This window comes from Haliotis rufescens, unplaced genomic scaffold, assembly GCF_023055435.1.
Source record: "Haliotis rufescens isolate VD_foot unplaced genomic scaffold, xgHalRufe1.0.p SCAF_6, whole genome shotgun sequence".
In the NCBI taxonomy this organism is placed as follows: Eukaryota; Metazoa; Mollusca; class Gastropoda; order Lepetellida; family Haliotidae; genus Haliotis; species Haliotis rufescens.
The window spans coordinates 6,191,706-6,211,844 of record NW_025964334.1 but is presented as its reverse complement, the minus strand read 5'-3'; the positions used below and the strand labels follow the sequence as shown (position 1 = coordinate 6,211,844).

The window sequence follows — 20,139 nt, the reverse complement described above, 5'->3', positions numbered from 1 at the left end:
TTGCTGCATAATTCCTCCTTGATAATGCATGGCAATGTTCGCCACTCTCCTCGCATATAGGGAATGTCGTTCATTCCACATAGACACACGACGATGTGCACTCCTTGAGACTGGGTAGGATTCATTCACTTCAACACCCGCCTAATCATTCGTACTGTATAAAATATGTGTATATTAATTCCACTATCTCCTAACTATTCTTTCAGTCGTTGCCTTGTCACTTTAGTTAATGAAGGGTTTAAAGACATATCACCCTTGTGAAAGATCGGGAATCGGAGCGGAATACCGACTTTTGTCAAAAGTTGCATGTAAATATTATGTTGTCATTATGACTGCTTCATCGTAAATAATGTTTGAAATTATTCGAATGGATTGCTATACTCGATGTTTCTTTGTAATGTGCATCTGCATGAATACACGCCTAGAGGCATGTTGTTTATTCAATCGGAGAAAACGATCACACTGAAATAGAACAGTATATTAGGAACAGTTATAACACAACATTATCATGTCTAAATATAACCCACCGCCAACACTTCAAAATTTTTCTGAATGTACAATTTATTTTCATAACAATTCCTTTAATTTGAAAGAACTTTGCCCAAATTCCTTTATTTATATTCAACTATTAGATCAGATAGAATTATTCTTTGGTAAACATTAATCAATACTGGCATTTGAGGACCATTATGATTGAATACATATCAAGTATTGAATGATATGATGTTTGTTTGGTTTGTGTTGTGGGCAGACGTATAAACATTACAAAGTTTATATTTCCATTTGTCATGTAAATAAACTCCAGAACGATGTTGCTTAATCGCTCCCACCGATTAAGGTTTTCGACCCTAAAGACCCTATTAAGTGTCCGTTAAGTGTTTAAACCGCAACAATTAAGATGACTTAATCAAGACGCTCACAACTAACCCGACAAACACTCAATATCAAAAGCAAGTCCCTCGCTTGGAGCGGTTTCTTCCAAAAGCGGAGACGGGAAATGCAGAAGACGGCTTGCAAGAAGTTTCCCCGTTAGCAATATGATCTTTTTATCCGTGAAATTGACACAAATCATTCATCAAGATGCATATCATATTTTACCGTAATATTTATCAGTAACGATAAGGCATAGCCTTTCAAGACCTCGCTTAATCGTTAGTATATTGCTACAAGCGGTGATAAATGTCTGTAATCTCCATATCTGGCCCTCCTTACCTTCATGCCGCAGGAATAGGAACTTGCCCTACTATTAAGAATATACTTGCTGTAATAATGCTTCATCTTTTCGCGAACACCTGGTATCACCACTATTTGATAGTGATTTATAAAAGCATACTTATGATAAAGTCGGAATCATACAAGGACTGTGCTTTTTGCAGAGAGTTCTTATGATTATGGAAATGGTTTTGTCGCCCAAAAGTCCGTTTTAATATCTCATACCAAATCCAAACAAAACGCATATCTAATACTGTTATTTACATTTAAAAGATTAGTTGGTGTACACACGTGCCGTTTATGAAAACCTCAAAGCAACACATATTCTTACGTATTATATGAAAGTGTTATGATGTGTTGTCAGTATTTAAATCTGGTTTATGAAAAGCTCAGCTCAGGAATAAGGAAAATCCGAGAAAATCTGCTTAAACTCGGAATACTATTACAACATAAAGAAATACTACTCAACAATAGAGATATATTCATATTTCCTTATAGATTGTCCAAGCAACATTTGATGAAATATTTTGTCTCAGCAAAACCCGAGTAAATATCAATATTTCAGTATCAACGTGACGAAAGTTGTCAAATCTTCTTCCAAAGTTACTCAAAACCTACCTTGATATAGAAATTAAAATATATCATATAATACACCACCCATAATATTATCCATTACCAGTAAGTCAATACGCATATTGGAAAATATTTGTACAAAAATATCCGATTATAAATTCGCAATTCATGTTCCCACAATACACTGTTGTAAAGATGTCCACACTATTACAAGTGAGGCAAACGCCTCTATTCCTTTTCCTAATCCTACCAGACTAATCCAGTAAATAAGTGCTTACAACGATGTCAACACTTATCAGGGGTGTTACTGATAGAAAGCGAAGATGATACAGACAGTGAATAAGATACATATCATCATGATTAATCTTGAAACAAGAAAACAAAGAGAGTACTAGTTAAACTTGTTGGGACCCAATGATTCAGACCCCAAGGAGGTGAGTAAATCTCTGACACTTTCCCCTAAATTAGTAAGGAGTATGTGCCTAAGGCTCTTTTCCCCCTCTGTTGCCTTACGACAGTTCTGCCCCATCTGGTGTGCCTGTCAACGTCACAACTCGCGTTAGGCGTCTTAGTTACAAAAATAATACGGACGACTTTCAAACCAATAATTTCAGGGATTTTGCAATTTAACATAGAGGGACGAGTGCCATTTTATGGCTATCAAGTAATCAAGGCCTGTTTTCAACATGTAATCCAAAACCATGATTAGTGTAAATTTTCGTGTTTTATTTTCTAAACCATCCGCATAATCAAAACACGAAGATTCAAATTTGGTTAAGGATTTGAATGAATAAATTTTCAAGAGCACATAATAGAATTTTGCAAGAATGCAAAATAATGGAGAAAACAGTCCAAGTCCATTTCAAAGCCAGTGTTTATATTCCGTTGAAAATTATACCGGTACTTTATGTTTTAAATATGTTGAATGCTTCATGCAAATAGATGATAAAAAGTATCTGTTTGACAACATAGCCTGGTTTTTTATATGTTACATTTATTTTCTCCTAACACAAATACTCATCTGAAATAACACCTGCATGGTATTAACAGATAGCCCAACTCTACAATAATGTCAGATAATAATAGTCTCTTAATATATCATCTACCAATCGAGCATTAACTCAAGCGTCAAAACCAATTTGTCACAATCGCTAATGGTGTATATTCACTTGAAGGAATTAGATATGTATATATGTATCTTTTGTAAAGTCTTTATTGGATTAAACCTCGACTTCAGCTCTAAGCTCAGTAAATGGCCCTGTTTGATTGGATCCTTAATCCTAATCCATCCTCATATTTACTATTAATCCCAATGGATATGACCAAATCGAACCGTAACTGTTAACATATCTTATGATTTAGCATTTACTATATGGTGTCAAAATATGAATCGTTATCTTAATATTATCATGCTGTTAAGATTTTCCAGACGACATTGTGGCAAAATTATTTTCTAGTACGATGAATGATTACTATACAGAAACATCGAAAGAATTTATGGCAATTTTCAGCGAAGTCGTTTAATCTTTTATTTGTCTGTGTCTCCCTAGACAATAATGGCTGTATCATCTTGAACTATTTATTTCAAGTGCGGACAACACTGGTCAATCGTTGAGTTAAATTGAGTTAAGTTGACTTGAGCATCATCCATTATCTTCTTTCATAAACACATACAAATAACACTAAACTTGCTTATTTCGCTTCATTCATTCTCCCCACTGTTGTGAGATATATTAATATTGCATTTCCAAAAAGAAAAATAAGAAACAGTATCATCTGTAGGAAGCTCAAAATGTCACATTAAGATCCACCGAATCTCCACTCGTACAACTGAAAGAGCTAAATGAAGCATCCGTATTCTTTATATAAGATACTATACCATCAAACCAGCATTCCTGTATATCGCTGTGAGGCAACAATGTGCATGCCGTGATATTGCAGTAGGTACAGTGAAATGCACGGTGAGGTCATTACTATGCAGATCCTTGCTAGTCATTGATTGACAGCCAGATCAATGTACCTTATCATTTATACACAGACACATCGTGAAGCACTACAAATCCCCTTGACGTTCTCCACCATCCAAACTTTGTATTCACAGTCTATTTCTTCTTATTTTATTAGTATTTGCGTGTATAGATTATAGGCTAACCTATCCTGGATTGATTGTACCCTTCTCAACCGTGACCGGGGTAAAGGTTTGGTGGTGGAGTTGGGCCCTGGAAGCCTCAGAACATTGCGTCGACTCCATTACCCAATACGTTGTATGCATTTGTTATGAACATCACACGATACCATCCTCACACAAACGTCCCTCTGAATTCATATTTGTTGATACTCTGTGGGTCTGAAATGATATTCAATAGCTGACACAGATAAATGGTCGACTTCAGCTGACGAGAAACATATCTTTTTGTCGGGGAGCAGATGCCTTTCAGAATAGTTATGATAAAATGGCATGCACTTGTATGCAAATTTCATAAATGTCAAGAAATGCTTTGAATGAAACAAGAAAATATCTTTCAGTGTCAAATGCATAAAAGAACTATGTTTCTGAATAGGATCAAGGTGATGTTCATTTCAATCAATAACACTGTTTGTGTCAGAACAACAACGTGTTAGAAACTATATACAGAACAAACATTGAGCCAATTGTGAAACAGACATTACGCATAATTTGGTGATGTTCATTGTTGCTTACAATCCTATGCTTACACTGTGGGAGAGAAAAAAAACAACAATCCAATTTCACATGGAAATGCATTAGGAGTCGGGAATCCATTTCATCGATTTCATTATGTGGTGAAGTAGGCATTCTTCCTCGTTTTATCTTAGTTTTTCTTCTTCTTTCGTGACCAAGGATATGTAGATATTGTCGTCTGCATTTCACGATAAGTTTGAACGCATTTGCGAGAGCTCGAACTAGTTCCATTGAGCTTAGAACGCCGAGCGTGAACGATTGGCCTGCATGGACTGCCGCTTTCATGAGAAGTCTAGTGATATTGTTCCCCGGCCAATCAGCTCCTTAGCTGTAGAGGGGCAACCCACGATCTGAGACACTATAGCACTATAGCATGGAGGTGATACTACTACTACATACACGGGTGCCCTGTATTGAACGGGATTCCTCCTACCCTTAGGGATATAGTGTAGGATGGACACCCAGGCTAGCGTGGCCCACCTTTCCTAGGAAGTTGATGTCAAACTGATACACTGTCTCGCCTGAATGTAAGTCAGCCTCGGTCTATCTAGCTGTTGAAGTATGTGACAAGTCACACTTAGCTCTGTTTTCGTCACAGCGTGACACGACCACTGGACAGCCAGACTCAACACCTCTGGACAATATTCAACGATGCACTTTTTCTGTGACCCGTTCTCATAATGATGTGAGACTTGTTGTAGCATTTCGGGTGGCTTCGCCGATGAATGAATGACATTATTGATACTAGACTGTTATGTATATGTCCAGGTATGGACATAAACACATGTGTTCCCAATATACTTAATAATATCCAAATGCTGAGCGTACCTTGCGTCCTAAATTGCACAACAAGCGCTTATGCCTTTGCAGGCTTATCAGCGGACAAATTGTTGATATAATCCGGTAATTATTAACATTCAGCGACCAACCCGAGGGTGGGTTTAGCGTGAGAGAGGAATTATCGTCTCCTGGGCATGAGCCGTTGCGTAGGCACAGTGTAGAACAGAGGACATACGATACAGGCAGTTTGAAGCCCAATCTTTCTCAACTCCCTCAAGGCTGAAAACGGCATCTGATTTGGTCCGTGAGCGTTGACGATCTCCTCCCGTCGGCCATGTTTATTACAAGCGATTAGAACGACGGGATGTTGTATTTCAGACACCGAGCACGACAATTCAGGTGTGACCTCATACAATATAATTTAGGTATTTTGCGAGTAAATCACTGGTTCTTTTACCCCCTCCAGACCCTTCTAGTGTGGCCAACCTCCGGAGACTGCATGGACGCCCGGTAAACCACTACTACACGACTTTGGATTTATCTTCTCGCGAACAAGTGTTTGTTGGAGCAGACGACAAAACTGACAAGCAAACTGGATAGCTCACAGTTTGAGGACGCCATGCCTGCGAAAGGTTTGTCACCATTTATTACATATACACAAATCATAGATTTAGTACCACGTGAATTCGAGCCCTTGTGAGTGGTATATACAGACATACCATTACGAAATGTAAAAGGAACTTTTATAGACAAATGTAAACATCGGCCATTTTCAACCGTGAATCTGTAATCGTATATGATGTTTTTCTCACAATTTCATATTTCATGTTATTTCATGAGATATTAGTCCTGTGGTTATTTTGTCATGTAACCAAACTGGGGGATTTAAAGGTGTAAAACACTTTCTCTTTTTTCACGTTTTCTGTTATTGATACTTTTCACGTACAATAAAAAGTAATTCAATACTGTAAGAATATTTTTTTCAATTAGGTTACACGTCACCATGATCTATCTTGACCATACAATCAAGTGTCGTATAAAGCATTACTCATTTACACAATCAGCATTTGATCCACGCAATGTCTTCAAGATGTTTTGATTTACATGAATACCAGTATTGGATTTTCATTTTTCACATTTGTTTAATTCATATATTCATATACATCAATATTTCTGAAAATACAAAAATAGAGTATAAACAAGATATTGAGCATATTATTTCAATGGATGAATTAAATATGGATTGAAAAGGAACTGCGTTTTATATCTTGAATAAATTGTTTTATTTTTTAGTATTACTGGATCCAAAATGTTTTACAGAACACTATATTTTATAACATGTGTCTACTAGTACATTTACCATTCTACTTCACGTCTAAATTGTTATATAGTATTTTCCTACAAAATGATAGCACAACAAATATGTTTGTTACATACATTGATCAAAGAGATTACATTTAAAAGTGTAAACATGGGTGTATTTTTGTTGAGAATCCAGTTCGATTTGTTAGTGTTTTTCACGATACAGTTACAGTTTACACGTTACTCCTGCTTTGAATTTGGGAACATCCACGGCCGAAGTATTTTCCTAAACGGGTTAAAACCTTCTTAATGGGCATTTTTATGTAGGCTCCAACAATACAAAAATCTGTGATTAAGGTATAGACTTGAGTTATTTTCTATTATATTTATTGTCTGTATAGCTATGTAGCCGTGCTATTCAGGGAGCTGTTTCTTCTATATAGTGCAGCTGGTATGAAGAAGACGATGATAAAATTCATATAGGAGTAATGAAAAGCTTTTCTCAGCGTGAAGAGAAACTGGTAGAATCTGAGGTAATAGCATACGCCCAACTCAACGGGATGTCAGGAAAATGGCGACGAAACAACACCGCCTTACGCAGTATTCAATCGTTAGAAGAAATTGGCCATTTCCGATAAAATCGGACTGTGTACGATCACGTTTTCAGACATGGAAACATTAAGTTGACCTGACGCGAAACACAGGATTGTCGTAGCAAATGGCTAAAAGAGACAAGTTAGGGGTTTTCTATGACTTGAACGATTTCTGTAGTTAGCCCCGTCCTTATGATACCGATCTGTGTCAAGATTTGCAAGTGCCGTGTCCGAATTCCGTTAAGTCCTCCCTTGTAGAAGTGTCGAAATTGTAATGAATACCAAATACTTGCCAATAGAAGGAACACCGTCTTAAAGATCTCTCGACATCAATAAATTAAGACGATAGAAATCAAGAGTCCGGAGTGACTAGCGATACTGGTGGTTAGGAGAACCTAGCCATGGTTCTCCTTCGACTCATGTGAGACTTCAGTGCTAATTGACAAAGGGGCTTTCCCTTATCCCAGCTCCCTGCTCATGCATTTTCAACATTTCGCTTGCTAAGTCGACTGTAATTATAACTAAATCCTTTGAATAATGATGCCCGCAATATTTTATCGTTTGCTACGACCAGAGGCCTGGCGCTGTCCAAAAGGATGCTGCTATCTCGAAAGGGATTCGGATCGGGGATAAACGTTTTATATGGTAGCCTTAACAAAATGCAGACGCTCTCATTAGGTGACTGTTAATTTTTCAGCGTCATTTCCTTCTTATCCTCCAAGATTAATTTGTGATTTCAATAAAAATCATTTCATATGCTGTCAACTGTATGAAAATGACGTGTTTACACTATACAGTATAGGAATGAACACTGCCAGCATGTGATCTGGTTTAAAGCAACGGTATAGATATAGGTATTTAATGGTATTATTTAATCCAGTGAAACGTTAAAACCAAAACAATGCATTAGTTTACCAGTGTATCTATTCGTCGGGCTCTCTCTCTCTCTCTCTCTCTCTCTCTCTCTCTCTCTCTCTCTCTCTCTCTCTATCTCTCTCTCTCTCTCTATTTTCGATGTCGTGCTTTCAAGCAGTAACGTCCACAAAAGTAACATTCCCATTCCCACTGTAATCTTTTCCTTTTCAGTCGTTACTTTCCTTGTAACTTCAGGCCACTAGCAAGCTAAATACGATGTATGAGGCAATTAAATTCTGTAATGGCCATGTAGATGTACACGCGTGTTAAGACGGCACGCTAATTTAATTGCTATCCTGTTTTAAAATGTAAGTGTCATATTGTGTATCCCTCACATACACTAATTCCATGTTTTCAAGTCACTGAGACTGACTAGAAGCTTTGATCGATTTTTTTAGAATCAAATTCACAGAACTGTCACCAATGCCATATCAGGTTTGGAAACATCTCTTTGATCACGTGATCATCTAGTGAAAATGTAAACAAAGTATTCAGGCGACAATCAATCATTCTAATCGATCTTGACCATAATTTTCTCAATTAACATAGCGTCACAAACAATTCCATTTTATGGGAAACAATTTAACCTAGGCCTCCATCCAGCATAAAAATGAAATAATAGCTAATACAGTAATGAAATTGGGTTTCTTCAAAGCAAATTTCATAACAGTTATCAAACCAGGACGTTGCATTTATTTTGATGCGGAACGTGTTTTGTCACATTACCTGACATAATTTTTATGAATGTGTGAGTGCGTTTATATCATGGAACTGGATATCAACACTCCAACTATTGAGATACTCATTTTTTACACATTTATAGCATGAAAAGATTCCCATGGTAGGGGCTAAGCGTTGCACAGACACATATGCATAATAAGCTGGGAGGGAAAGAGTTGACATGTCTGAAGGATTTAAGCAATCTATCACGTGTCTCGACCAACTTCAGATACAGAGATGGAGATGAGACATGCATTCACGTTTACCTGTCCCGATTAATTACTTACAGGTAAGACTAAAGAGCGATCTCACTCCCGTAGTGGCAAAGAGCCGTCCGTTCTGTGTGTACAGTATGAAAAGCCTGGGGCTATAGTGTATCTCCTTGTCTTGGTCCTCTTTCCTGGCGTTTGGCAGAGACTGGCGACGGTCCTATCTATCATTGTTGCTATGTATTCGAAGAACAACGTGCTAATATGGCAGATATGAAGTGGCCTAGCTTCTCTGATTCTCATTTATATCTTGTTGTGTTCTCCAGAAGAAGACACGAGCCCTAATAGCACCAACCACAGTGATGCTGGGAGCACCGGCAGTGGAAGCAATGCTAAGAAACATACACGTAAACGAGGTAAGACATTCATTATAATCCATTATCAAGTAGAATCATATATTTCTTTGGATAATGCATGATAATATCTGACAAGTTTCTTCTTTTCTAAATTTACTATACGCCAATGCACTGTATATTATGCCACCTGTATTTTTTCTAACAGACACCATAAATGGGAATATTAAAAAGAATTCTCATTTTCTTGATTTTTGTATTATCAACTTTTAACAATGGTATTGTTACTTACATCAAATAAGGATCATCAAGTTATGTTGACAGAGGAGAAACCCTTCTGTTTATTTTTGTTGTTAAGGTTAATGAGGGTTCTCATATAAGGTGCAACACAAATTTATAAAGACAGTTTATGAAAGCTAATGTTATATTGAATATAATATAGGCGGGTATTTGAGAAAACTATATCGAACTATTTGTAGATGTGAGTATATCCGTTCGATCTGTTTTATTTATGATTAAGATACAGAAGACACAGAAGGGAATATTAATCAATATTGTGTTATTTGAACAACAACAGACATATTGTCTCATATGTAATTTGGTGAGAAATCGGTCAGAATTATGCTGATCGAGACAATGTTAAAAACTTTAGAGTTGTGTTTTAAGCAAACTGGCGTTCTGGACTTGCATTGTGTAAGCATACATGCACGTGTGTCTGAACTGTTAGGTTCCACGTTTATATTTGGTTACTCTGCCGTGTTTAAGACATTCAATAATTAATCATAAGTCATGCATCAGAGAACTAACACCAACAGTAATATCTGTTACTTCTAGTGCTTAGACGATCAATGTGTTTGATAATTAATGATCATACATCTATGGCGTAGTTTGTATTAGGCGGTCTGAGTTGGGGTGGTTCTTTCTACACGAGGCTACTATGAAATGTAATTATATTTTGTTAACGAAGCTATAACATCTGGACGTTCTTTTATTGTTTTACCAACATACATGTGCGAACCGACCCAGTGCAAATCGTGGACTTATCCAGATGAATCAACAAGGGTGAAGTGATATAACGTTGATTTTGTATTCACGAAAATATACGTACGTTTCCGAATACACATTCACAACACTCGTTCAACAATCATAGAGTGAAAACTCCGTTTCCTGTCCCTACATATTTTGATAATAGTTGTATATGTACAGAGTAAGACTAAGTTTTAAGTTTTCACTGCGTTGTGTTACGTTACCATTTGTGAAAATGCAGTATATCAATGTGAAGGCGTCATATCATCATTACAGTGAACAATATTTTGCGACAAATATTCGACGTTATTTGTCGGGCATTCGCCACAATCAATGATTAGCAACAGTATTTAATCTTTAACCTCAACGATAATGTGAAAGATACCGACATTCATTTCATATTTCATAGCGCTCTGTCTACTAAACGAAACGTAAGATATGAGATAAGATACCTTCGATAAAAAAGCCTTGATTTATGAATAGCAATTAATGTCAGTTTTAATTAGAAAAGTTCAGAATGCGAGTGGTATTATATGAAAGCAGTGTGGTGTTGTCATATTTCCTTCATTTTAAGTCTCATACCTGGCATATAGAATTCCAGAGAATTTTTTGCCAAGCTCCGTGAAGAAAAATCGATATGTCACCTTAAAAAGATTGAATATTTTCGCTTTTCGCCACCGTCTATTGCCTCGCTTGCTCAGCAGAACTCATGATACTGTCGACATCAAAAGCTCATGTCTTACAATCTGAGCTAAAACCGCCAGAAATTATGCGGAAATTAGCATATAAATAATTAGATCCCATCGCATTTACCTGGCATGCTTATTTCAGTAATTTAGGAATCAAGCCCTCTACTCCTTGACAATCTTCTAAGGCCGGTTTTCTCTTTTCATTACATTCCATAAGCACTTTTGATCTTCAGTGCCGGCCGGGGGAAGAAGTTCTTTAATCACACTTTAATACTTTTCCGATGAAGTCCGTATTTTTACTAATTGGTCATGTCAGACTTTTAATCGAAGGATAGCTTGACGTGGTTTAATGTGTACCAGTCGATGATGTTGTTCTCTACTGGGTACATAAGGGAAAAGGTCATGTTCAGTTTGACGTCATATCCGTAGTTTCGTGAATACATCGCCATTATGTTTTAGTAATTGCACACTTACAAAATAAGCGTACTTGTGTTGAAGCTCTTTCACAATAGTCTTCGTTACCTTTATGCTACAGATATTTTTATTTGTACAACCTTTCGGAGCTAAGTGTATGCCTATATCTTACAATTTAGTGTTATAACATTACATCCAAACCGCTCACAATATCAACACAACTGGTTATTATAAAGACCACTGTTTTGTCGTGTATTATAACCTATTCCAATATACGTGTTGTCTTTCCCTGACAATAAGATTAATTATCAACATGATAAGTATTGAAATCATATTCTTCTTTTCACAGTTCAAAATGTGAACGTGTCTAAGCTTTGAGGTTCTCAGCCTTCGTCAGCCTTTGACAACCACCATGTGATCTATTTACACTGCCACCAAAATGTAAAGTGTGGGCAATAGCTTCCCTCCACATTGATCTTACGCCGTATCTCTCAGCCTCAATCAGGTCTTTAATTATCGGCGTTAGGAGCCGTAATTTAACCCTGACAACGAGACAAATAAATATTCAATGTTCCTGTTTGATTTCGAGTTGTTTTGGTTGTAAGGACAACAGGACTTTTAATCGGTAATATCGCCGTGAACGTTTGCAATATATTCATCTGTCACTAGATGTATTTCCGAAAGAAAAGTGTAATTACTACTGCAGAAGGACCGGCACTTATTTCTTTGATAATGCTTCAACTCTGTTTGAACATTGTGCCAATATTATAATACTACAACTGTTCTAGCTTCGGTTGTGTACTTTATGCCATGAAAATAGACATGGCATGAATAGATGTATGACGTTACCTTGTCTTATTTATGCACATCCCAATTTCACGTTATGACGTAACAACTGTGTAATATATACATTTGGTGTGCACAGATGATAAGATATGACGCTGGAATTGTAATCACAGTAAGATGTTTTACACAACACAAAACCATCACTTCTTCTGTCATTTTGAACAAAGCGTCTTGTATTATGAAATCAGTAGTATTTTGTATACGTAATGAAAATGATATGACCAGAAACTTTCTCAAAGCTGGTTACAAAATGATTCATATCTTATCGAATAGCCCTCCTTGGCGCACTCAGTATATGTTGTTTCTCCAAGTGGAGCGGAAACATGTAATAATTACACATAAACTTAATTCAAGAAACTTCACTGACTTGTCATTGGTGGCACGATACTGTTTTCACTGTTTGTTAAACTGAGTGTTAAATAAGCTCAGTGATCAGCTTTGTATAAACCCTTTCTCCTGATCATAAATCTGATTTCAAAAAGCGTATATGAATAAATGTATTCGTAAAAAGTTTTGAAACTAAAAGGTTTAACTGTATCATTTAAATATATATTTTTACTTTTCAATTTTACATCCATGATCAAATCCACTGCGGCATTATTATTATTATTATTATTATTATTATTATTATTATTATTATTAATCCGTTTCGTCAGATTTCTTTGTAATTGATCTCCAAATTGTTGGAATATGAAAATACGTAAACTGCAACGAATCTGGAACATGTTACAGAACTAGTTATTCATGTTTGACAATTTTGGAAAATGAGGTCTCTGGATTGAAGTTTTTATTCCCTTCGTTATCATTCCCGTCTGTTTCAGCTTGATTTCCAGTGTTTGGGTTTTGTGTGTCCTGACTGCCGAGTTGTTAAACACTATTCAAACAAAACCCGAGACGACACTTAGCTGTGTAGCAAAACATGCTTAAAAGATGCTAAGGACCCAAACCGTTGCCAGATGCATGTATTTCCCACTTCAAAGGCAGCGCGTATCAGAGCATGTGTTGGCACAACCATAGGCATCAGCAACATTGGCATAACATTCCGAAAAAATAACATCTAAAATCACAATATTTGAGAAAATTAATGAACAGATTCATCTAAGATGTCCTTCAGTGTATCAAAAACACAAGGAACAGAGTCCTTGTAACAACTTGCTGACGGTTCGTTTGTTTTTATTTAACAATTTGGGCACCGCAGATAAACTGTAGTTTGTTTATCTACAACAAATTGCATTCTATGAACACGGTGTTCGTTCGGTTTCAGCTTCTGGTTTATGGGACTCCAGTAGAATGAACTAGCTCCCCTTTGAAAAATTCCAACTTTGTTTAGATGATTTTCTAGACATATGGACACTCGTAGAGACATGGCATTGGAAAAAGCAGATAATTCAAAGAGGGCGACAGAAGAAGTTATTTTTTGTAACTTAACCAAACTAGGCATGGGAAGTCCCAAAGCATATTCCGGGGTTTTTTATTTCCCACGACAAGGCTCTGTTATTACTCTTTTTGGCAAATAGGGCGTCATTTTTATTAGAAATAATACAAAGTATCCTACAAGTTGTGACAGTCGCACTTTGGAAATATTTATGCTGAAATAAATCCAACTTATATATCAAAAGGTGGCTGCTTTCTTTATATTATCCCGGGCACACTTTTGGCGTTCTTGTAATGCCGTGCTATCACATTTTCATGAGAACAATTTAATCAGCCATAAGACAGCGGCGCTCATGTGTTTATTCTTCAAACAGTTTTCACTTAACACAATGTTGACATATGATATTAGTCTGCCTTAAGCCGTTTGTGGTACTTCTTCAATGTATATTCTTCCATCATACATGATCAGAGACACAGACAAAGCTACTTCACATGGGTCGTTGTCGTGCTCGAGTTCATGATCACTTCTAGTAAATGCTTCATTTAATTTCGATATTTTTATGGGCCGTAGAAGCACAGGTCAGAATTACCAAAACCTTCACCATGACACGGTGACACCAGCGACATATAAGTGACATTATGTTTCTTTTGTATATACAAGTTTGAAAGAGATGAATAGTCAAAGTTTACATTTTTCTTTCACAGTTCTATTTGAACATTAGATGCAGTTATCTGGATGTACGTTATGTCATTTTGACAAAATACTCATAAAGTACATTGGGTTATTCTTACATCTCTATTCTGAGTTCATTATGATATCTAGTACTCGTTAATCATATTATGGTAGAAAACAAAATGACTGACTTGGAGATCTGTTAATTAAACAACATGGAGGGGCCTTCCCTTTTAGGGTAGATGTAACAAGGCCTGGTATTAGCAGAAAATTGGCGTTTTGGGAAAAGAATGTGTTGACTTGTCCATTAGGTTGCTGCCTGTCTGGAGACCATTGGACAGTTGAGGTCACTAGCAAGGCCAATTTAGTGACCGCCGCGGAGCTGTGGTAATTAATGATGGGTTTATCAGCTGCGATGGACCCACTGGATGGTGTAGCTGTTGTACTATCCAACAGTGGTCATCCATTGTGGACCGCATTTGTAACCATTAGTATTAATGGCGATTAGTGTGGCGATTGAGTCGTGTGCGGCGGTCACTAATTCACACTTGTAGTCGAGTAGTGAGTGCATTTAACGCTGGGAGTCCACTTAGCATATGTTCGGCGATGAAGCATCTAAACGCTAGAGGTTTATTTATATCACACATATTACATTTCTTATTAAGGTAATGCAGTAGGTGTAAATGTACACACTTTCTACGTGTTTTGGTTCTTGGGATATTTTTGTCATCTCTTTCATATACAACACTGGAAAGATTATAATTACACACATGGTATAAATATATACTCTATTTTTTCGACGCAGCTGAAACAAATGTATACCCAGGTGTAGACGGATTCTTGTTGCTTATTCTTAGATGCCACATTTAACTATACACAGGTGAGGGTCGTACACACAAGTAAGTAGCAACTTTAAGTATATAAGATCTCCCATTGAGACTCTCGCGGATCTTATTACGAGTATGTTCGGTCTCAGTGTTTAATATTATAGAATGTGTCAGAAGCCAGCAGGAGGGTGACGATGACTGATCAAAAGACCTGATGATGTGTAAAAAATGACGTTTTTGTCGTTCTATGTCTTGCTGAACGTGTTATAGCCGTATTTGAAATTTTGTGGTCTATGTCCTACGCTTAAGGTATTTCAGGAGCTGTTTCTCACGACTCGCCACACAGTTGACTTGGTGCTTGATATGGGTGGACTTCGCCTACAGACCATCAGTTTAGAATGATGAATAGTGGTGACTGGTCAACACGACCGCTAGTTTAAGATGATGTATCATTGTCGAGTGGTGTGGGCCACCGTACAATCATGTTGAACATTGTAAACTATCTGTTTCATGACCGCTCGTTGTTGTTATTATGAGTGCCAATTTCGCCAATCGAAACTGGCGCTTGGCACAGGAGAACCACAGGGATAATCTTCCTTAATCAGTCGGAACAGCCAAGCCCAAGTCAATTACACTAGTTGGAAGAGGTGGAATCGGCTCGGAAATAGACAGCTAAGCAGCGTCACCGCAGAGACGCTTTTCCCGTTCGTGGCTTACCAAGCCTCTTCGAAGTTGTTTAAATCACTCTGAAATGGAAGCGAAATTGAATTTTCTCTGAAATTTTCTCCCTGATATGGTCCTCCGATTTAGTTACTACGTTTTGCAAGTTGCGAAATGGGTTTTGCGTTTGACGACACAGTTATAGAAGCATTTGCGTTTCAATTTATTCAAGAAACAAACATTATACAGAGTCAAGCTGAAGCCAGTTTCTGATGTGCTTTATTTCGTATGATATGTTCCATTTCTCACAAGTGTTAGTATCTTAATAAAAATATATCTTATTTTATTAGTTTCATGAAGATCATATATTTCAGAACGTTTTGAAAGGTATGTCAAAACTCACAAACGTAGATACCTTAAACGGTTCCTTAAGAACAAATCATTTCTGTGTACATGGTCGAATATCTTGTTCTTGCGTTTAACTATTAGAATATCCTTTGGTTGAATCAGATCTAATTGTGCAGCCCATATTTAGTCCAAGCGATGCTTAAGCAGTAGTCTGTAGGATAGCAATGCCATTAGATTCATAATCCCGGTTCTCTTCCACGCTTCCCTCAATTCTCGGAAGACTACGAGATTCCCGCGAGACATAACCGTGTTTTGAGCTGTGCCATTGATTCATTTGCCCTTGTCAAGTGAAACCCGCTCTGCCAACATTTGGCAGTTGTCATTCAAAATGCATCATAAAATTGCCTAATATCTTAATTGCTGTGTTGTCCGATCGTACAGGGCTTTAAATCCCCCCATAAACTTTATTGGAACGAATAACATTTAGTTATTTACACTTAAAAGACTTGCAGTAGTCCTCCTGTGTCATCTAGCAAAATGGTTGAGGCTTGAACCGACAACAGTTCAAATAATATTAATATCATAAATCATTCGCCAACACGGGATGCAATGCGAGTGGTCTTTGTGCATCAAACATGATTAATGAAACATGTAATGAATTTAATGCTATATATTCCATTTTACGTACTTCACAACATCGTGACGTTAAATAGATTATTTCACAGTACCGTTATGCTATATTATAGTTTGACAATACAACATCTGAAAAGCATATGGTTCACAACTGGTATAATATTTCAGCTTTATTTTTAAGGTAAAATGTATACAGGATAAAAAATGATATTTCATATTTGAAACATGCAATTCTGACATATTAATGAATGCAGTTGTTGCGTTCGTGTCTCGCATCGTAAGCATTAGTAATGGACATGGTTTGCAAAATAAGGTAGACTGTATACTGAAAAGCGGACAAGCCCTTTGTGTAATCATAAGGAATCTCTGCTAAAAGCAGAGCCCATTGTACCATTCCGACTACATCACAAGGATGTGTTTATGATTTACTATCAAACAGTGATGATACCAGGTGTTCCACTTAAAGAAAAATCTTTGATAATAACCGTTAGTATAAACCACGGTTGGACACACGTGTGGCCATGAGAATAAAGGAAGTAAATGGGTTTATTACAGCTCATGATGATGTCGCTGTGATATGCACGTTGCACGTGACTGTTATAGGCAGGATCACGTGGCTAATGTTGAGTAATCGTCCATGGTACTGAATCAAGTATAGATATCACCTTTCGTGTAATTACGCATTGGGGGTGATTTGTGAATTTGTCAAGTGCAACAGGTTTTGAACAATGATCGATTTGTAAGTATATATTAATGTTTGTTCAAATTATTTAAAATACTAGCTATGTTTTGACAGAGATGTAGAACACAGATTCAAATGATGTTGTGTATCATATTGCTTCAGTACATTCATAAACTAGGAAATAGTCAATACAATCACAAAGTTAAGAAGTCGTTATACCTATCGCTGGTTGTATACATGTATAGCACCCGTGAAGACCAGGGGGAAAATAGGTCTTCAGCAGCCCATGCTTGTCTCCCCGTGAAGATGCAGGGTGGAATAGGTCTTCAGCAATCCATGCTTGTCCCCCGTGAAGACCAGGGGTAGAATAGGTCTTCAGCAACCCATGCTTGTCTCCCCGTGAAGACCAGGGGTAGAATAGGTCTTCAGCAACCCATGCTTGCCGTGAAAGGCGACTACTATGCTTGTCTTAAGAGGCGACCAACGGGATCGGGTGGTCAGGCTCGCTGACTGGGTTCATGCATGTCATCGATCCCAATTGCGTGGATCGATGCTCATGGTGTCAATCACTGGATTGTCTGGTCCAGACTCAATTATTTACAGACAGCCGTCATATAGCTTAAATATTGATGAGTGCGGCGTTAAACAACAAACAAACATACAAAGCATACATGTATAGTCATGGAAGATAGATGCATTCATAAGGTGTCTAAACGCCTTCATGAAAATTCATGTTTGCAATATCTACAAATATGATGGTCATACAGTGAACGTCAGCAGTACCTGAGGCGATGTCTTAGCGCGACTGTCCTCTTAGGATTATATTTACGATTCTTAGACATTGTGTGTCCACGTATGTGACAGAACGTGGTGGTTAGGCGCTAATTTATGTTGGACCTCTTGTAATGTCGAGGATTTGGGGCTCCTCGCTTGACAGTGCACTGCAAAGCATGCGAGTCTATGTGTCGGACCCAGAAACAACGACACGGGAATGTGAGGATCTCGCTGTTAGCTACGAGGTGTAGAAGTCGTACATCACACGTACAAAATGTGTATATATATTAATATTATATACTAACACAACAAAATAATGCAGATATTACTATTCATTACAATAATGGAAACAAATAGAAACTCTCAAAATACAAGCTCTCATTACATGTACGGTAAATTTATTAATGTGCAAGCTTTTATCCAGCGCTTTCAGAATAAAACACACAAGTAGTGGAAGAAGTATTCTTATCGACGAGAGTACAAGTATTATTTAGGATTGACATAAAATTAGCTGACAGATTTGTAGGGGCAAATGCAACATGTAGCCCAGGTGATTAAGTAAAATATCACTTAGCCATCGATAGTTTGGCAAACTTGCCTCATATTCCCCTCGTAAACGTTCCTCTCATGGTAGCACAGGGCAGTGGTGGTGTATTAGATTACAAGTGATATGGAATGAGAGTAACTATTATATGGACATAAACTGTTGCATTCTTTGTTGTAGGGCGCTACTAGATGAACCTCATGATGTCAGTAGAGTCCTTTAATATCAAAGTTTAGAAGATCAGGGATTGAAACAATTTCAGCCTTGACTATCGCCATCTGGTACGCACATTCCCCAATACACGTAAATGTTAATCATAAACTCCATTTTTTCTTTCATTTGTGTCAGTGCCTAAGTAAGAGATCTAGACTCTGTGTTAACAGCAACTCGAAGTGTTGAAGACAAACTTGTTGTTTTAAATCTACTTTCGATATCGGCTTTGAACTTGCATCAGTACTTACTATTTCTGGAAGCATGAGAATTCGTGCGAAACGGATGAAATATCTTTTGGTTTCTTGCGAAGTTCTTTTAAATACTCAACCGACCGCATAGTTTCAAATGCAGATCCTGTTTATCGTTTTTGTATCAGTGCCTAAAAAAACAGTCGGTGAATTCGTTTGAAGTATCATTGTTTCGTGTTTGAAGTATTATTGTTTCGTCATCGTAGCCTGCCTGAATATGAATAATGCCCACATGAGCTGAAACTGTATTTCTTATCTTTCCTTATGCAGATCATCTTAGATTATATTTTGAGTTATGGGAACTGTTAATTTAAGTTATATTTAGTGCCATTAAGAGAGGCTGACAGTATTCCTCGGGTAGCTGTGGTCAGCAATCCACGTGCGGCGCACGCGTATCACTCCTGTGGCGTTGTTTCCTCTGTTAAAAACACGGTCCTCAATACGAGTGAATAAAAGGAAATTATGTCTAATGTGAAATCGTCAGGAATAGGGTAGGGAGCCCAAGGAAGGCCGTTAACGGGGCTAGTTTCTCAAAACTGACGTCTTGCACTGACATAAACCGGAAGCCGTCTGCTAGTCCTACGAGCCCGAGGCGGAAGTCGACTGTTTCTGCTATCTGCTGTAGCCGAAGCCAGATTTCTCCGCGAGCTCCTGGATTGTGAAGATGTTCTACGAACGGATGCTCTTAATTTAGTTATTTTGTCCAAATGAAATTAAAGAAAATACCGCATTGTACGGTCAGCCTTTTGTGTTCTCGAAGTGATCTCTCTATTGTCTTGATAACTGACATTTGTTCGCTGTCCACAAAAGCTTGCAATTAATCCTTGACG

General features: G+C 37.5%; 1 protein-coding gene across 5 annotated transcripts in view; it reads left to right on the top strand.

The window, feature by feature from the left end:
* LOC124148802 (paired box protein Pax-6-like) overlaps positions 1 to 20,139 on the top strand; it is a 61,170-nt gene that overhangs the window by 11,204 nt on the left and 29,827 nt on the right. For 3 of the 5 annotated variants that reach the window (XM_046520103.2, XM_046520101.2, XM_046520099.2), the window contains exons 2-3: positions 5,733 to 5,898; positions 9,332 to 9,421. In XM_046520103.2, the coding sequence (XP_046376059.1) occupies positions 5,886 to 5,898; positions 9,332 to 9,421 (103 nt within the window). In that variant the 5' untranslated portion in view covers positions 5,733 to 5,885. Of the gene's footprint in view, positions 1 to 4,756; positions 5,014 to 5,732; positions 5,899 to 9,331; positions 9,422 to 20,139 lie in introns of those variants that run through there. The other 2 variants (XM_046520100.2, XM_046520104.2) reach the window with 2 other exon arrangements.